General features: G+C 35.1%; 2 protein-coding genes across 3 annotated transcripts in view; one reads left to right on the plus strand and one right to left on the minus strand.

The window, feature by feature from the left end:
- LOC150104691 (tRNA-specific adenosine-34 deaminase catalytic subunit ADAT2) overlaps nt 1–20309 on the plus strand; it is a 98218-nt gene that overhangs the window by 46004 nt on the left and 31905 nt on the right. The window lies entirely within an intron of this gene.
- Nucleotides 1–20309, minus strand: part of eIF3k (eukaryotic translation initiation factor 3 subunit k) — a 96619-nt gene that overhangs the window by 1787 nt on the left and 74523 nt on the right. Inside the window, exons 6-7 of the mRNA XM_090395277.1 lie at nt 13214–13291; nt 6917–7042 (exon numbers count right to left, since the gene is read on the minus strand). Of these exons, the coding sequence (XP_090251403.1) occupies nt 6917–7042; nt 13214–13291 (204 nt within the window). The remainder of the gene's footprint in view (nt 1–6916; nt 7043–13213; nt 13292–20309) is intronic.

Consider the following 20309-nt stretch of genomic DNA (forward strand, 5'->3'; position numbering starts at 1 on the left):
CACAAATAAGCCTTATGCATTTAACCAGATGAATCAGTAGGTGAGATTTACTTTTTATGCAAATAAGATGCAATTACATGTATATTATTATTATTACCTGACACCTCCAGGGAGGGAACCTTCTCTACAACTCTGTCTCCACCACTCAATCCACCAACTACAACGAACCGCAACTACACCAACGCCATCTACTGCCCACAACCCCTAGTATTTCCACAGACATCCCTGCCCACAGCAGGATTCGAACCTGCAGCCTTTTGGCTGGAGAGCAGATATACTAACCACTCGGCCAACCAGGCCATTATTTGCCTGTAATTAAGTTAATACAGAATAACAGATTTCAGAGGGCAGTTAATTTGAGGCTATCTGGTGTGAGATAGAGGCCAACAGGATGAAATATGTAATTGGCTGCTTCTATAATCCAGAGGGGAATAAGAAGGGAGAATGTAGATGGATTGATTGCAAATTAGTAAGATGAGTATAGGTCAAATAATTACTATTGGGGAACATAGATTAGGAGGAGAAATGATCATAGGTAGGGAAGGAAATGGAATTTATACAGTGGCTGAGAGATAATTACCTGAGACAGCTTGTAATGGAGGGGACATGAGTTTTGAGTGCTGGATCTGATCATGGCATCAGAGAACTTAATATTAACCAATCTAGCCTATATACAGTGGCTGAGAGATAATTACCTGAGACAGCTTGTAATGGAGAGGACATGAGTTTTGAGTGCTGGATCTGATCATGGCATCAGAGAACTTAATATTAACCAATCTAGCCTATGTTGGCTCTGCCTGGAGAAACCGATCATGAGAGATTGCAGACATACAGAACTTTGTTAAGAAGGGATACATGTTGAATTACAAAGCAGTATCAGGCTGTGTACCCCAAGACAAATCACTTAGCAGTTAAATGATGAACAGTATCATTAAACAGGAGTTGCAGAAAAATTTGTGGAGATAATATAAAGAAAAAAGTGATTATACCCAAGATAAGAAGGGTAACCGGTATGGTAAGGAAGATCAAAGCAAATTGTGAGAAAAAGTTAGCTGATGAAGCTAAAAGAAATCCTAAAGAGTTCTTTAACTAATCCCATTTAAAGGCTCCAAGACAAACCTATCAAATTATAGGCCAATCAGCATCCCAGTACTGGTGGTTAAGAATGATACTCTATAAAGGACAGCATGATTTTGTGAAAGGTAGGTCTTATCTTAATAATGTGCTTCATTTTTATAATAAAGTGATAAGAGAAATGGCTACTCAGCGATATTGCTGGACTTTGCAAAGGCATTTGACAACATTCCACATAGAACTCTTTTGTATAAATTGGAGCAAATAGGGATGGATATGAATCTGGTGGGTGATCAAAGATTGCTTTATGGAGGAGAAAGCAAGTGGTGTACCACAGGGTCTTATGTTGTTTATTTTGTACATTAATGATATAAGAAATATTCAGTTGTTTACTGATGACTGCTAAACTGGGAAGAGTAACAGTAAATGAAGTTGATGCACAGATTCTTCAAAAAGACTTAAATTGACTAGCAACATAGGCTGCCAGCTTTATGTGGCTAAGTGTAAGGTGATGCACTTTGAGAAGATATCAGAAGCTGTGTACTATATAGATGGAACTGAACCGCAGGAAATTGATGATGCCAGGATGGTGAAGTTTAGAAGATATATACTGCAAAGTTAACCAAAACAGCACATCAGATTATGTGGTTGTTGAAGACTAACAGTAGGGATAGAAAGGTTGTTATTCCCCTGCATAAGGCCACACTAGACTACTGTGCACAGATCTGACACTTGAATGCCAGGAGCATGAAGAAGTGGTTAAGAAGATCTGAGCAGATCTGAGAAGAAGGTGAGCAACAAAGATTGTGGCAGGTCTATAGAATGTCTCTATAAGAACAGATTAACAATTTGTGGGCTTCAAAAACTAGCTGGTAGGCAAAGAAAAAAAAGGGAGGAAGGAGGAGGCATGATAGAAGCCTATAAGTTATTAAAGGGGTTTTATAGGCTTGACACTGAAGACTTTTTTTTTTTTCAGTATATGGCAAGAAGGGAGAGAACAACACTCTTATGTAGTCGACACTGCATAAGAGTGTTGTTAGTAACGATGTTAGGACTACAATTTTTGCTTGGAAAGTGGAGGTGAAATGGGTTGCCAGAGTTGTTTGTGAGTGCTTCATTAGAGAATGAGTTTAAGGAGAGGTAGGATATATGTGTGAATAATGGATCTCCTAAGATGAGTTGTCACTCCATGAGGATTCCTGTTCCAAAGTTCTGTTTTCGTTTTTTCATTATTCAGGTGAATGTCATGAGAAGGTGAGAACTGAGTTCTTCTATTTATCAAGGTCTAAACCTAAAGTAAGCACAAGCTTTGGTTTGATTTCCATGTGCAGCACACTGAAGAATGGTCTTTTTTGTAGTTTGCTACTTCTGTAGTCATCTTTATCTAAGATAGGTTAATAACATTGCATAACTTAGAGGGCCTAGTCAGGTCAGGTTCCCAACGATTTGAGCAGAGCTCTCATAGTACCCATCTATAAAAATGGGAATAAAGCTGAATGCGAGAATTACAGAGGAATTTTTATACTAAGATTTATGCAAGCAAGGTTGAGAAAAATTGTGAAAGAGAAGCTAGGTTCAGGCCAAATAGAGGTTGTCAAAATCAATTTTCACTTTAAGACAAATAGTTGAGAAATCATGAGAATATGACAAGGTGTCCAGAGAAAAGCTTTTCAAAACACTACAGTTAGATCGAGTGAATGGAACATTAAGCAGAGCAATGTATAAAATGTTCATGTAAAATGTTTTTTTTTTTTTTTTTTTTACAAGAGGGATATGCAGAAAGTCAAACGAAAACAAATTTATAGAAAGTATAAAGTTACTGTTCATATATTTTTAGTTGTTTTATTTATTTTTTTTATCCATATCCTCTTGTAAAATATATGGAACTAATTATATGTTCCACATCTCATGAAGCCAAACAGGAAACTGAAGCTCTGCTTATGGGATTCCATCTTTATCACTAGTTAACTTCCAAACGATAATTGGTGGCTAACTTATACATCCTCAGTATTATTTGAATTAATAGATAGTTTCTGACTGATTCATAAAAAATGATGCAATTACACTGAATATTTTCCTTCTAAAAAAGAAACGTGACTGCATCAATTCTGAGAATATGAAGGCTTTGTATGATTGGAGTCACAGTCTGAATGTAGTCATCATATGGAAAAGGTTAGAATAATTACTTTACTTAACATTAAGCAAGTAACAATTGACGTTATCATGAGGAAAATACATATATATATACGAACAAGATACAAGCTACATGATGCTGCACTATACAAAAGTAAGATGAATCTAAATGTTAGTTAATCACTTATCCTAGCCTGACCTCTGGTGCGAAAAAATAATGGAACTACATTAAACAATTTCTAAAGTCCTTTTGTATCTAGGGGTTGAAGATGGTCCCACCACATTCTTGGAGTAATTAATTCGTCATTTCTGTTCAGATTTGGATGATGTTTCAGCATTTCACAAGCTTTTTTGAATTTTCTTTGAAACCAGGTTTTGGTGGGGTGCAATGAATTAGTGCCTTTCCAGTCATTTCTGTGGCATGTTTGGAGTGCATGGTCTGATAGGCCTGTTCTACCAAAGTGGAGGTATTTAACGTACCGTTTGTGTTCGTCTTTTCTGATTGGGATAGTGCATCCTGTTTCCCCTGTGTAAGGTAGGTATGGCTAAAATTATCTTGCTCGTATATGTTTTCCTCGTGTTGACCTCAATACAGAGGCTGAAATTGATTGTTACTTATTATTATTCTAACATGTGTTGTGTCTCCATAAATTCTTCACTATGAATGCTGACCACCATGTAACCTTAAAAGAAAGAACTATAGTAAATTAGTACTATGAGTGAGTTAAGGGTTAAACATTCTGGAAACTAGACTACAGGGTGTCAAAGCTGTTTAACTGAGAGGAGAAGACATCCATATTGCTTTTAAAGGAAATTTGCAGAGAACTGACCAGGGCTTCTGCCCTAATATCCAATCTACACCTTCTCATGGTGCACCCTATTAGATATCTACCCAGATACTGAACAAACGAAGATCAGCTGTTTGGGATTCAGCCGACCAAATTGTATTCTTATTGGCTTACACCACGATGCAAATGGATGGTACAACATGACAGAAGGTCATGCTGGCTGGGGCGCTGTATGATTAAACAAGGCTCCTCATTGTTTTCCAGGGAACTATGGCAAACTGCGAAAAGTCAGCTACTGGAACAAATCCTGAAACACATCCCAACCCAACATCAGAGTTAAAGATCGGTACTATCAACATAAGAAGCGTGAATAGCAAAGAAATGGAGCTAGCTGAGGAATTAGATAAGTACCAGATCGACATAATAGAAGTAACTGAAACAAAAAAAGACAAAAACTGGTGATCTTTCTAAGCAATAAATACAGATGTTATATTCAGGCGATAACAATCAGGAAAAAGGAGTAGCTGTAGTATTCAACATTAAATACAAGGCTAATATATTCTTGAATGGCAGACAGTCTCAAGTAGAGTGATGTGGGCAAATATCAGAATGGGAAACTGGATGATGACACTTACTTGTGCCTATGGTCCCAAAGAAGTGCTTTAAGGTAGCAGTAGAGGAATTTTTTTGAGGTGTTAGAGAAAACAACTGACACAATGAAAAACGAAAAGTTGGTCCTTGTTGGGGATCTAAATAGCAGAGTAGGAAATGATTGTCAGACATACAAAAATATTTTGGGAAAAGAGCAAAGCTAATGATGACAAATACCTGTTGGATTTCTGCTCAGGACATGGACTGGTTATGACTAACACCATGTTCCAACATAAAAATGTGCACAAATTCACATGCAGAGAAAAGGCAATTGACTATGTATTGGTGATAGTTATTTTTCTCACTAGAGTGTAATAGGATTTGAAATTGGAACTGATCACCATTTTTAGTCTTGAGCAGCTCTCAGATGTGAACTGTAGACTAATATGCACAAACATTATTCAAGAAAAAATGACAGTTTGAGAACAGGAACCTAACCTTGGAGATTCACTGGCAAGTCCTGACGGAAACATTGATTCAATCAGAGGCATATGATGAGGTTGTCACCATATGCCTCTCTCCATATGTCTGCAAGGATAGACACATCAGAACACCAAAAGTTCCTAGAAAATAATTCAGCTTTTCCTCTTAAAGAATACAGATGCAAATGTAAGAAAGCTAAACAAAAGTCATTGGAAAACTTTGGTAAGAATATAGAAAATAAATATCAGGAAGGTGGCAAAAATATTTTGGAGGTTGTTGAAAAAGCTCAAATGGAGGAAGGAGTGCTGTGAAAGGAATTAGAGATGATAAAAGTGACATGAAAACTGAGAAAACGATATCCTTGATGTATGGAGTGATTACTTAGAAAAATTGCTAAATGAAACAAGCAGTGACAGCACAGTGGTAAAAAAAAAAACACTGAAAAAGCATGCAATCAGAATACATATCCATACTCGAAGTAGAAAAAGCCATCAGGACTAGATGATATTCATCCAGACATGATCAAGTATGGAGTCAAGTCTTGCATTGGCTGCACTGCATAGTTCAGAGTGATGTAAAGGGGAAATAAAACAATGTGAGAATTATAGAGGTATTTCTATACTGAGTATTCCTAGTAAGATTTATGCAAGTATACTTGAGAAATGGTTGAGAATAATTGTTGAAGGGATGCTTGGTGAAGAACAAGCTGGATTCAAATCAAATAGAAGCTGTCAGGATCAGATTTTCACTTTACGATAAATAGTTGAGAAATCATGGGAATATAACAAAGATCTGTATTTAAATTTTGTAGAGCTGATAAAGGCATGTGACAAAGTACAATAGGACATTATATCAAGCAATACTTAGTCTTTGAGTTGCAAGTCAGCAGTTAGAACTGAGGGGAAATAGAGGAAGATGGTTTGATGTTAAATCTGGTGTCAACCAAGGATGTGCATTATTCCCTCTGTTATTCATTATCTATATATGGATCACATTATGAAGGAAAGTAGTATGTAGCATCTCTAAAGATCCTAATGCACCCAAAATCTGTAACTTCATGAACAATGATAAATGTTTTTTAATTAAATAAACAATATCTAAGCAAAATAATTTTGTACTAAATAAGATGGTTGGAATTTGATATAACTAGAACCGACTAGTTTTGCCATGTTAACTAGTGGCTTCTTCTGGGTTTGATGAATATACAAATATAAACTTAAAACAAGCTTTGATTATGAATAAATATATAACTGAAAAAATTATACCGAATGATAGGAAATGTTACACAATATAAATACGTGAAGCGTGGATGCTAGCGCAGGTGGTCCTATAGTTAGCTGCGAAATTAAACTGATGTGTGGAAAGATCTTATATAAGTGATTTCCAAATGTCACATAGGAGTGGATTACCACTGTAGCTTCTTGTATGTATGGCATAGAATTTCTATACCATTCAATGTTGTGATGAGTGCTGGAAAAATGGAATGCCAATCCTGAACTGTCCTCTCTGTTGTTGATGATGTCTCCAATATGCTCCTTTTGTCTTATGTCTAGACTTCTTGAAGTTTGTCCGATTAATTAAGGCCACAAGAACATGGGATATCATAACTGCCAGGGTGTTTTATTGAAAGCTTTGTGGTCTTTATGTGAGCATAACATATTCCGTACTGTCCTAATCGGTTTGAAGGCCTTAAGGTCATGAGACCTTAAGAAATTGGCAATTTTTTGTATCAAATTCCAACCAATAAACCAAATTTCAGTTATCTTATTTAATTAATTTTGTGGTCGAAAATAACATGCTTAAGGATCAAGAATTTCATACTATTTTATTTGAAAAAATAATCTTACTTTCAAAATCAATTTTTTCAGTTATATTCTTTGTTTTAATATTCTCTTCTTGATTGGCTATGAAAATTAATCCTTCACCAACATCTTTCCAGTCATATTTATTCATCCAATGTTTCAGCTGTATATCTGAAAAAAATTAAAGGAAAAATCAGATAATGTAATGTCATAAAATGTTAATGGCTTAATTCCCAAAATTAAACTCTCCTAAAAATTCTTGGTGCTGTCCAGAGGAGAGCAATTTGACTAGCAGATAACGGAATACAGTAGTGCCTTGGTTAACGACGAGTGGCTGTAAGAAAAAAATGTCTTGGTTAACAACTCTCGATTATGCGAACCTCTATCTGATCTAAAAAACCGGAATTTTCCGATCGCACTCAGCACGCGCAGGAAGACATTGTCGAAAAGAGAACAGCCACGTGGCATAGCTATGAAGCTCAGATATGTTTGACCCATCATAGCCAGCTGTTTCCGTTTATTGTTTCTTTTCTTGTAGTGTACTGTGCTTTATTTTAAAATTTGTAGTTATAAATGCGTTTTATGATGAAAATGAGTATTTAAGCATTTATTTTTTATGTGTTGATTCATACAGACAATAAATCGGTGGGTGTGTCACTGTTCGTTCGCCATCAAAAGCCAAAATCAAATCTCATCTGTATAATAATCGTTGTATCTATAAGCTGCTAATCAGTGTATGTTACGGTAAGTGCTGTATCTGATATCGTCACCTTACAAGCAAAATGCACCAAGTCAAAAATTGCAGGTTTCGAATTTAACTGTTAACTTTTTATCTCAAAAAGGTTTTTTTTTTTAACTTTTATTTTCAGGTGACGATATGTTCTTTTGTATCCCTTGTCTTAGTGTTGTACAATCTGTAATAATACCATATTTTGTGCATCTTTTTTTTTTTTTATAGAGTGAATTTTTTTACCGTGTGACAAAATGGGTCCAAAAAAGAAAGCTAGTGAGGAAAATAAAAATAGAAAAATTTTCTCTATTGCACAGAAGAAAGAAATAATAGCAAAACTTCATGAAGGTGTGAAAGTTATGCAGCTAGCTCGAATATATGAAACCAGTCATTCTACAATATCAACCATTTTGGCTAAGAAAGAAGAACTTATGGTAGCTAAGGGAACTTCAAGGTTGAATGTCAGAGGGCTTCTTTTTGAGCAAATGGACATCTATTACTAATTTGGATCAAAGAAAGAGAAATGGTGGGCGATACTACATCTCAAAATGCAATCTGTCAGAAAGCTAAACAGATTTATCAAGATTCAAAAAAGAAGACTTCGGGATCAAGTTCTGAGGTAGATGATGATTTCAAAGGTAGCAGAGGTTGGTTTGACAACTTTAAAAAAAGAACACGAATTCAGAGTGTGGTCAGACACAGAGAGGCAGCTAGTGTTGACAAAGCAGCAGCAGATAAATTTGTCAATAGCTTTACAAGAATTATAGAAGAAGGAGAATACCTACCTCAACAAGTCTTCGATTGTGATGAGACTGGGTTATTTGGAAGAAAATGCCCAACAGGACAAAAGAAGAAAAAAGGTTAACATTGCTTTTAGCAGCAAATGCAAGTGGAGACTGCAAGGTAAAACCAATGTTAATCTACCACTCAGAGAATCCCTAAGCATTCAAAAAGTTCAATGTCTCTAAATCTAATCTCGGTGTTTTGTGGAAGTCTAACAGCAAAGCCTGGGTCACGAGAATAGAATTTAGAGACTGGATTTGCAAAGTGTTTGGACCAACTGTCAAAGCCTATCTTGAGCAAAACAATCTGCCTCTAAAAGCCATTTTAACCTTGGATAATGCACCTGGCCATCCAACGGGCATACAAGAGGAATAGATTTTATCAAGGTGATTTTTTTCTTCCTCCCAAGACTACATCTCTGATTCAACCTTATGGATCAGCTGATAATTGCAAATTTTAAAAAACTTTACAGAAGGGCACTTTTTACCAGGTGCTTTGAAATGTGTGAAGCTACCAATATAACCCTAAGAAAATTCTGGAAGGAAGAATTCAACATTGTCATAGCAATTAGGCTAATTGTAAAGGCTTGGCAAGAAGTAACAATCAAATGTCTCAAAGCAGCATAGAGGAAACTGTGTCCTTCCTTTGGTGATGAAGGACACAAATTGGTAAAGGATATTGTGGCAACTGCTCATGATCTTAACTTGGAAGTAGAGGAAGATGTTGAAGAATTATTGGAGATGCATGACCGAGAACTGACTACTGACGAGCTAAAAGAACTTTTCAAGCAGCAATGTGAAGAAAAGGATGGAGAGAAAGAACAAATTACGACTGATGAAATCAAAAATGTTTTGGCAAAGTGGGAGGAAGTTCAAAATGTTGCTATGAAATGGAATCCAAACAAATCTAAGGTTATCAGAACTGCAGATCTATTTAATGAAAAGTCCATGCAGTTTTTCAGAAACATTTTAAAAAAGAGGCAGAAGCAAACAACCCTAGACATGTTTTTTACAGGTCCATTTGTCAAAAAACTCCGAAGTGAGCCCAATTGTCCTTTTGGTGAAGATTGATAATTAAAAACTGTTTTCATGAACAATTCATTTTATTAATGTTAATTTTTTGTAGCAAATACATATACTGTACTGTATAATAAATAAATGTTATTTACCATATTTTTATGACATTTTAAATGAGTTTTTAATTTGTACTATGGTTGTGGGGAGGAGCCAGAACAAATTAATCGATTTTCAATTAAATCTTATGGGGAATCGCGCCTTGGATAACGACGGTAATCCTGGAATGGATTACCACTGTACTCATATTTTGGAATTTGGAGAAAAGAGCAAAGCTAATAATAAAAATAATTACTTCCTAGATTTCCACTTACAGCATGGAGTAGTCATTACTTCAAGTTAAAAATGCACACAGCAACAACAATACAATTAATTCTTAGCAGTTGCATTATTGTCAATGTTTTCAGAATGATTTAAGATACAAGACCATACAGATTTGAATCAAAGTCCAACAATTCTCAGATGCAAGCTGTAGAGACTGAAATTAAGCCAATGCTCTTAGAAAATATAAAGAAAAGTATTAAATATTAAATGGTGAAAAGAATATATTACTACAAAAGGAACTACAGACAACATGAAACACATGATAAAAAATAAAGTGATATTCAACTTTGTATTTAAATAGGAGATAGCATCCTTGGTTCTTTCTTCTATGTAGATGATGCTATTCTTAAAAAATATCCACTGTAAATCTCGGCCTTTAGCCATACCGATTGCTATGACATATTTCCTGTGAAAATCAGATCAGAAATAATAAAATATGGTAATAAGCAAGAAGAGAAACGTGCTTAAGGATCAAATGGGAGGAAATTTCTCTCTGCATACCCTTATAAAGAAACTGGAATCAACCAGGGCTTCTGACTTCTAAGTATCTATCTGGATATTCAAAGATGGACTGATAAGTTGAGATTTAGTCAACCAAAAATACAAAATGATTGTATGACATGACGGAATTTCATGCTGTTTTCATCAAAGAACCAAGGCAAACTGTAAAGACGCTTAGAACAAACTCCAAATCTTCCTTTTCAGGATTCGCATTATCAGTTCCACTTCTTTTCTGTTGATCTCAAGAGAGATCAACAGAAAAGAAGTGGAATTGACAGAAGAACTCAGGAAGTCAACATAACTAATGTTACCAACACAAAGATGAGTGAGGTTCTAAATAAACATAGTATTCACCACTCAACGCAACGATAAGCTTCTTGAATGACAGGCAACATTAAGCAGAATGAGGTGTGTAAACATCAAAATAATTTGTGTCAATGTTTCCACAAAAGGTTCTACTATGAAAGAGGTGAAGGAATTTTTTGTGACATTGAAGAAGGCAGATGACACAAGGAAAAAGGAAAAGTTGGCCCTTGAAGATCTGTTAATTAAGATAACAGCAGTGTAGAAAATGAATACCAGACATACAAAAACGTTTTGAAAAAATTTGGAGAAAAGAGCACAGCTCATAATAATAGTAAGCACCTGCTGGATTTCTTTTCAGGGCGAACACTAGTCATTACAAATACTATGTTCTAGCATAAAGATGTATCTTCTCACCATATGAATTTGTACACAAGAAATAAGAAAATTATCACTGCCTGAGACTATAGAGATTGTTATTGTTGATAGCAATATATTTACACTGGTTCAACACACAAGAGCACTGTGGATAAAAACATTCATAACTAAATGGTGACCACTTGAAATACCAAGTGGTCACCATTTAGTTATGAGCAGAATAAAAACTGAATATCATACTGAAAAGAAAAGTGAGGTGTGTAAAATCAAAGTTGAGCTGCTTTCTGAGGTGAACTGTAGACTCAAATATAGAAATATTATTCAAGAAGATGAGAATTTGAAGAACAAGAATAATAAAAAATTGGAAACTCATCAGCAAACTCTGAAGAATACACTGATTGATTCAGCCAAAGGCATCTGGTGAGGTTGAGTGCAAGGATAGCAAAATCAGATCATGGTTGACTTGGGAAGGTAAGGAAAAGAAGAAAGGGCATCGAAAGTTTTTGGCAAGTCAGCATGTGCTTTGAGCATATACAGAGAAAACTGTAAGACAACAAAGTAATATGTAAAAATATCTGAACAAGTCACAGGAAGACTGGTAAGAAGATATGAAATATATCTTATATCAGTCAAGTGACAAATCCTGGAGACTATTAAAAAATGCTTAGAAACAGAGGAAAATATACCATAAAAGTGATATGAAAACTAAAGATATTCTAGATGTCTGGAGTAATTACTTTGAAAGATTGCTAAATGGAACAGTGGGAGGAAAAAAACAATCAAATATGAAATAACGTGAAAAGGCAGCTGGAGTATATGATATTAGATTAGAAATGCCCAAATATGGAGAGAGAGAAAAGTTTTACAGAAAATTAGAGGACGATCAGAACTATATTAAAAATTGAGGTCTATGAGAGAGGAACTACACATTTTTTAACATTCAGGAATGTGTTAGCAGAGCTAATTTCAGATGATATGGTAAGAAGTGCCTTAGAGAAATGAAATATAAGATCTGACAATATTGAAGTCCTGCCAGATAACATATTAATTTGGAGGAAAACTGTTGATAGGAATTAGTAATAACGCGGTCCACGAGGTTAACAGAGTGGCTTTGTAACCATATGCCTGGGAAAGGAGTGTCCTAGGTTTGATTCTCATCACCAACGTGAGGAGCTTAAGGATCTTTTTCAGACATAGCCAAGTTCACCAGTCTTGGGCGTGGACTGCAGGGTTTTTATTCCCAGTTTATCTGGGAATTTTCATCCTGCAAGTAGGCAAACCAGCCCCCGAATAAAATGGGGGGGGGGGGGAATTGAGATGGTGCTGTACTTCCCCGTAAAAGGGGCCTCAGCCGTTATGTAATCATATGCTATAAATAAGTAATAATGTAACTCTTTCGTGTAGTACTATCATAATATCCCGAATTCAGTAATGACAGATTACAGCCAAATAACTTTGCATCATATAAGCCTAATTAATGCAACAAGGCAATTAATCTCATCTTCTGTTGCTGTTAACTGTATATATTCTCAAGATTGGTTTGTATCTCTTGTTGGATGAAAAACTAGAGTTCCCAGAAATCCAGCCATCTTGTTTATATGAACAGGTTAACTAGTCCTTAAATATAATAAATTAATTGTATACATGTTGTTTTTAAGTGTTTCTGTAACTAGTTTTTAGAAACTCCATAATTTGGTGTTTCATAGCATAGAACTTTTGTTGTAAAATCTTGATATAGAGTGACATTAATTGCAAAAGTTTTTTTTTTTTTTTTGTGCTTAGACATGCCAATTTTGATTTTCAAATCTCGTGATGCATCCTGTACATAGGAATTTCAGCATTTGATGTCTTCTTGTCTACCTTTATTCATCTCCTCTTGCTAGCATTAAATGATGTTTTCATTAACTTTGTAAATGTGCCCATAATTCCTAGTTAATAACCTCTGTTTAGTGTGAAGTTCTGTAAGATCTTCGACTGCACAAACATTTCTTACTTCAAATATTATGAAGTAAAGAGATGTCATTTTCATTTTTAGGAAAAATGGAGATATTCTGATATATATATATATATATATATAATATTTGAATCAACAATGTGTGCAGGCAGTGTTATAACCAGGGGTTAATGAGGGAAAAACATTTTTTTTTAATATAAGCACTTTTTGGAAACTAGCCATTTTGTAATTCTCGAGTTACTGGAATGAGAATAATAAAACATTTCAAATAAAAAGAAAAAAATATAAACTCATACCTGAGTGACACCCCAACTGTTCAGCCAAAACATACTTTTCAATATGTTGATATGTGATGTTAATCACATGGCAAATAACTGAAAACAAAACACAGAATATTATTAATGCTGTAGGTATAAACAGGATAAAACATTAACATGAACTCAATTATCTGTTTTAAAGGGAGAAAATTAGAATAATACACCATATAACTAACAATTCATAGAGCTTGCTTGTAATGCTTCTGCCAATGAAGGAATACAGGCACATACTAGCTAAAAATTTATACATAAATTTAATCTTCCAAAGAAAGCCTACTCGTCCCACCCCCTCCCCCACATTCTGGAGTGATAATTTAATGTTAATCCTAAGAAATCATTATTATTATTATAACAGACCACCAGAGTCAAGGACTCGCTGAAGGAGGTCACATCTCATGCACTCACAAACTCCAAAAGCAAAAGCTCTTGCCCTTCCCCACCCTCTATAAAATGAAAAATTCCATCTACTGCTACCCTGTATGACCCTTTCAGAAGTTTGCAGAGATATGTGATATCATCTTTCTTTCTTTCTCTTGTTTGTTAACATTTTTAACACTCTCTTTTGCACCTGCATTCCCTCAGAGAACAGGAGACCAGATGACATTTCACCAATGTAAAGAGTCAAAACGACTTCCTTATTCTTACATGTTACTGTTGTTTCAGCATTGCAGTTATCATCTGAATTATATTTGCAATTTTTGCTACATGACCCCTAAACCTCAGTTTCCTATCCACTTATTATCATACTCTTTCCATTTCTGTCTAATTCTCCCTATGCTGACTCAAATTATATGGTCAAGTCAAAGAATAGCCGTTGAGTTGAATATTCTTTCAGCATCTGTGTTGTTAACTCACCAGGCCCTATTGTTGAATTCATATTCAATTTGTGCAATAGCCATAGTAACCTCCTCTTCAAAAACATCTGAGCATCTTCTTCCAGTGTATAGGTAGTGCCACCTGCATATCATCTTCATTCAATAGTTATGCTTTCATATTCACTCTTTCTTTAATTGCAAAATAATGATAGAATTCTTTTGAGTCATCTAGCTTGCAGAGCCAGTTTCTTTTCCTATTCACACTTAGCTTTCTGCACAACAGCTGTAACCCTTTCTGGGGCATGTGCTTAATAATTTTTATGTAGAGCTAGACAAATTATGCAGAATCCTACTCACTGAAGATCTGCCCCCCCCCCCCCACTTTTAATGATAGATCAACAGCAAGTCTACATGAGTTCCGTAAAGTTATTAATAGTGCTGTATTTGTTTGGAGAAAATATTTTCATTGTATGAGAACCATTCCAAGAAGTAGTCAATAAATAAGAATAGAAAGAACAATAAAAACACAAAATTATAATCTTAAAGAGTTGAGGCTTCTGTGGATAGATATTTTCATGCTTTTATGTTTATCAAATACTGTGTGCAATTGTTTCAAAAAATTATTTAATTACTAGTTTGCATATGAAGTATCTCCACAACTAGGATGTTGACTTTCTATCAATTGCTTTAGTATCCTATAATGCAAAGCACACTTCCTTCTGAATGTGTATGGTGTTAAGCATTATGGGAAGGATCATTACCCAGCCCAGCCCAGTTTCCACATTTATTTTTTGGAAAATATAATTTGTTACATTAATTTTTGTTATTAGAATGACCCTGACATTGTCACCATCCAGGAATGCATTAGCAGAGCTAATCTCAGGTGGTATGGTCACTTAAATAGAATGGGAGAGAAAAGATTAGCAAAACAAGTGTTCTCTGCCAGGTTGGCAGGAAAACGACCCAGAGGAAGACCAAGATATAGGTGGATTGATATGGTACAAAGTGCCTTAGACGATAGAAATATAAGATCTGATAATGTTGGAGTCTTGACAAGTAATAGACTGATTTGGAGGAAAATTATAGATAGGAAGTTAGTAATGATGTAATTTTTTCATGTAGTACTGTCATATCCTGTACACCCCTTGAGGGTACATGGCAGGAATTTGATGATGATGAATGACCCTTTAAAAAGGGCATATTATACTTTTGTGTTTTCTTAAAGTTAAGGATTTTGTACTGCTTGCTAGATGCAGAATGTTCATTATAGGTGAGTATTTATTGAGCTCTGTTCATAACTAACATCACTGTTTTGCACACGATATTCCTTCCACGTTATCTTTTTCTTTGAATCTCTCAATAAGACTGCACATCCATTTCACTCCCACCCTGTTTATTTTTCGAACTTTAGGGATATATTTCAATATATACACTGAACTAGAGAATACTATATGTGATCCCATGGTATTGATTGCTAGTTGAGAGTGATATCAGCAGTGCCTATGAACTATCTAAAAAATTCATCTAAGATCATGGGATCACATATATATTCTCTAGTTCAGTGTTTCTCAACCTGTGGTCTGCAGGCAGACTTAAATTAATTAAATAAATATATATTTTTTTAATTATCCAAACAAATTAAAATTGAATAAGTAAAAATTATTGAAATCAAATGGAGACTTAAAAAAACTAACAAATAGCATCAGGTTTGTTAGAATGTTCAAAGGCAGAAGCAATAAAACTATATTGTTGTTCACTTCACATATCTTTTATTATTCCTCATTCTGCCGCTAAATTTGTAGTGGCAGAATGACTAATAATAAAAGATATGTGAAGGGAACAACAATATAGTTTTATTGCTTCCACCTTCCCTTGCTGTTTTGAAGTGAACATGTTATCCACATTTCAACCAATTTCTTGTTGTTTATTGATTTTTATTATTGAAGGTTAACCTCCTGCAACGAAGGCTCAGTATATCTTCAGAGGTGCTAATTGATACTGGGACAAAGAGTGTCGTGAGTTAACCCCCAGTATTTATATATTTTTCAGAAACGTTTTTTACTAATGGAAAAGTGGCTTAGAACTAGGACTTTGAAAAGAAGAGCAAATGAAACAGATGATGCTAACCCTAATTGTGATACACATGTTGTAACGGCAAGTAAACCTGATACTATTAAAGTAGAAGAAACGAACAGTTCATATTTGGAATTCAGGTTTACTTGGTGTGGAGATAAAAGTGAACAGAAACCTCAATGTGTTTTGTGTTACAAAGTGTTGTCGAACGAGTGCATGAAACCAGCGAAACTCCGACATTTAGAAACTAAACATTGTGATGTGAAAAATAAGCCAATTGAATTTTTTCAGCAACACTTAGAGACATTAAACCATGGGAAAGATATAGTTTCGGCTATAGGTTTCATTAATAGCAAGGCACTGGAAGCATTCTATCTCTTAAGTTTGCACCTAGCAAAAACTGGGAACCTCATTCTATCGGGGAAAATTTGCTACTTTCAGCTATAAAAGATGTGGTAAAAACTGTTTGCCAACAAGTTACTAAAAGATGTTAATTTGATTCTTCTTTCAAATGAAACTGTTTGTCACGGAATTAATGATATGGCAGGTGATATAGAATCTCAGTTAATCGAAAGAGTTAAGAAGAGCCCTTATTATACTATGTAAGATATGCGCATGATAACAACATTCATGACGATATTCTGTTTCGTAGAACTTTATCATCCCGAACAACTGGAGAAGAAATTTTTCACACTGTCAATAAATATATAATACACAAGAGGATCCAGTGGGAAAAATGCATGGACTTCTGTCAGGATGGAACTCGGGGCCATTACAGGGCAGGCATAGTTGAGGGTTGTTTCTTTGGTCAAGGAAGTGTCCCAGATATTATTATTATTATTTGACACTTCCAGGGAGTCCTAAGACTCATCAAGGGAGAGCACCTACTCTACAACTCTCCGTCTCCACCACTCAACCTCATCCACAAACTACACCATCTACATATCTACATCAACGCCCTCTACTGTCCACCATCACTACTATTATTTTCACAGGCAATTACAAACATCCATGCCCACGGCAGGATTCGAACCCGCAGCCTTTTGGCTGGAAAGAGTATCTGCTCTCCAGCCAAAAGATACGAATCGGGTATATTGTTTCATACATAGGGAAAGATTGGCCTCCAAAGGAATGCCACCAGAATTTAAAGCTGTGCTATACAACGCTGTAAAGCTAGTTAATTTTATTAAGGCTCGACCGCTAAATAACAGGTTATTTTCAGTATTTTGCGATGAAATGGGCAGTGAATATATACATTTGCTTCATTCTGAAATTCGCTGGATTTCCAGGGGCAAAGTACTAACAAGCTTATTTCAATTAAGACATAAAGTTTTATTGTTTATAAATGAACATAATTCTAATTTTGCGTCACTCCTTGTTGACGAAGCATGGTTATCAACACTATCCTATCTTTGAGACATTTTTTTCGAAATTAAATGTACTAAATCTCTCCCTTCAGGAAAATTCTTTAACTGTTCTTGATGCCAACGACAAAATAAAGGCATTAGAGAAAAAAAAAAAACTGGTGTAGTAATTTAAAAGACAGAATTTGCACCTTTTCCAACATTGAAATCCTTTTTAGTGGAAAATGATCTTTTTTGATTCTGAGTTTCTGGAAAGGGTTTGTGAACATCACAAAACTCTGAAATAGAATTTTGAAACATATTTTACGAATAACTTTTACAAAAAATTTCTGTGGGTTCGAGATCTATTTCAGGCTTATAGTCATGAGAACGACCTTTCGTTATCAAAAAAAGAACAGTTAACTGAGCTTTCAAGTGACAGTGGGCTTAAAATCCAATTCCCGTGATCTTGGTTTGGCTCGTTTCTGGAGTTTGGTTTGTCTTTCTTCTCGCCTTCAGTGAGAAGTGAATTTCACAAATTACACTGGCCAACAAAAAAAAATTTTTTTTTTCTGCTGATTATGATCTGACACTTGTTTTTTTACTAATTTGGATGCGCTGATTTCAAATATCAAACCCATTTTTCTCTATCACGTGAGGTATTTTCTTTTTGCTAATTTGTAAGTTTTTGATACTTTAAGGAGGCAGTACTATTTAGAGGATCAAAAAAATCGATTTTTTAATATTATTTTCTGAAAGTATGTACTTTTAAAAATCTGTTCCTAACTTTTTATCAAGAAATTCGAAAAAATTCCGAAGATATAGCCTATTATTCAAAGTGGTGCGCAGATCAGAATCTGAGCGCTCACCGCTCTCACGTGTTAGTAAACGAATAAATGCGTAAGAACCTGCAACAGCAAGTACTGGCGCTTTGAATGCGAGAGAGGCCAATAACAGACCTAATACATTTAGGTAATGAAAAATAGCGATGACAACTGCCTAAAACAAATGAATGCTATATGCGTCATAGCGGACAAAGAACGATTGAAATCAGTCAATCGTCAATCAATTGTGAAAGTATGATGAGCGTTTATAATGTTTCAATGAAGTCTCTGGTTTTTTTTGTCTTGTTAATTGCATGTTAGTCGGCAGTGAAGAAAATACATCATGTCTACGAATTGAAAATGTGTCAATAGTGTAGATTCCTTCTGCTACATTTGTGGCAGTTTTATTGTTCCCAGTCAAAGTACAAATATCACTGATTTCGTTAAGAAAGTGTACTTTGCATACTTTGACGTAAAACTTACAGATCAGGACAATTCATGGGCTCCAAATAAAGTGTGTAAGTCGTGTAGAAAATTTACGACAGTGGAGCAAGGGAAAACGCCAAAAATTAGCTTTTCGCATTCCAATGATTTGGTGTGAACCGAAAAATCACGTAGATGATTGCTATTTTTGTTTAGTTCAGACTTCTGGTTATAATAGAAGAATAAGAAAAAAATTGTGTATCCAAATCTCGACTCAGCAATTCGGCCAGTTGCTCATTCCAATGAAATAGCCATGCCAATTTATAAAAGACTTCCTTTACTTGAGAACGAGCATGATCGGGATATGCCAGATGTTCTTGAGGAGCAAGACCCGGATGTTGATTTAGACAATGAAAATTTAATTTCTAGTTCTGGACCGCAACGTTTTACTCAAGCGGAATTGAATGACTTAGTAAGAGATTTGGGCCTATCAAAGAATCATCGGAATTGTTAGCTTCAAGATTAAATGAAAAAAACTTACTGGAGCAAGATACGAAGATAACTTTTTATCGTAGCAGGGAAAGTAATCTTGTACAGTATTTTAAACATGTGTAGGTTTGTTTACTGTAACAATGTGTCAGGTTTACTAACTGAAATGAGTGTTGTACAATATCATCCAAATGAGTGCCGTTTATTTATCAACAGTTCAAACAGAAGTCTCAAGTGTGTCTTACTACACAATGGGAATGTATATGGCTCAATTCCTATTGGCTATTCAGTCCACTTAAAGGAAACATATGAGGACATTAAAAAGGTTCTGAAGTTATTAAAATATACAGACCATAACTGGATCATCTGTGTGGATCTTAAAATGGCGAACTTTTTACTTGGCTTTCAAAGAGGATATACAAAGTTTCCGTGTTTTCTATGCTTCTGGGATAGTCGAGCCAGAAACCAACACTGGAGTCAGAAACATTGGCCTCCTAGAATATCCTTAAATGTTGGAGAACAGAACGTTATAAATCAACCTTTAATCGACAGAGAAAAAATCATTTTTCCACCTCTACACATCAAACTAGGTCTTATGAAGCAGTATGTTAAAGCTTTAGATTTACAAGGTGACTGTTTCCAATACATATAAGAAAAATTTCCACGACTTAGTTATGAAAAAATTAAAGCCGGTGTATTTGATGGACCGCAAATTAGAACTTTAATGAGAGACCCAAATTTCATCAACTCTATGAACGAAATTGAGAAAGAGGCCTGGACTTCATTTACGATGGTTGCAAATAATTTTCTTGGAAACAAAAAAGCGTGCAATTACAAAGATCTAGTGGAAACAATGCTTGAAAATTTCCAGCGCCTAGGTTGCAACATGAGCATAAAGCTTCATTTCCTATACAGTCATCTTGATAGATTTCCTGAGAATTTAGGTGCTGTAAGCGATGAACAAGGCGAAAGATTTCATCAAGACTTAAAAATTATGGAAGATCGGTACCAAGGAAGATGGGATTCTCACATGATGGCCGACTACTGTTGGAGTATTCAAAGGGATTGCCAAAACAGAACACACAGCAGAAATTGCTACAAACAAAAA

This window comes from Typopeltis vanoorti, chromosome 7 (genome assembly GCF_054136105.1).
Source record: "Typopeltis vanoorti isolate ZY-2024b chromosome 7, IOZ_Tvanoo_1.0, whole genome shotgun sequence".
NCBI lineage: Eukaryota > Metazoa > Arthropoda > Arachnida > Uropygi > Thelyphonidae > Typopeltis > Typopeltis vanoorti.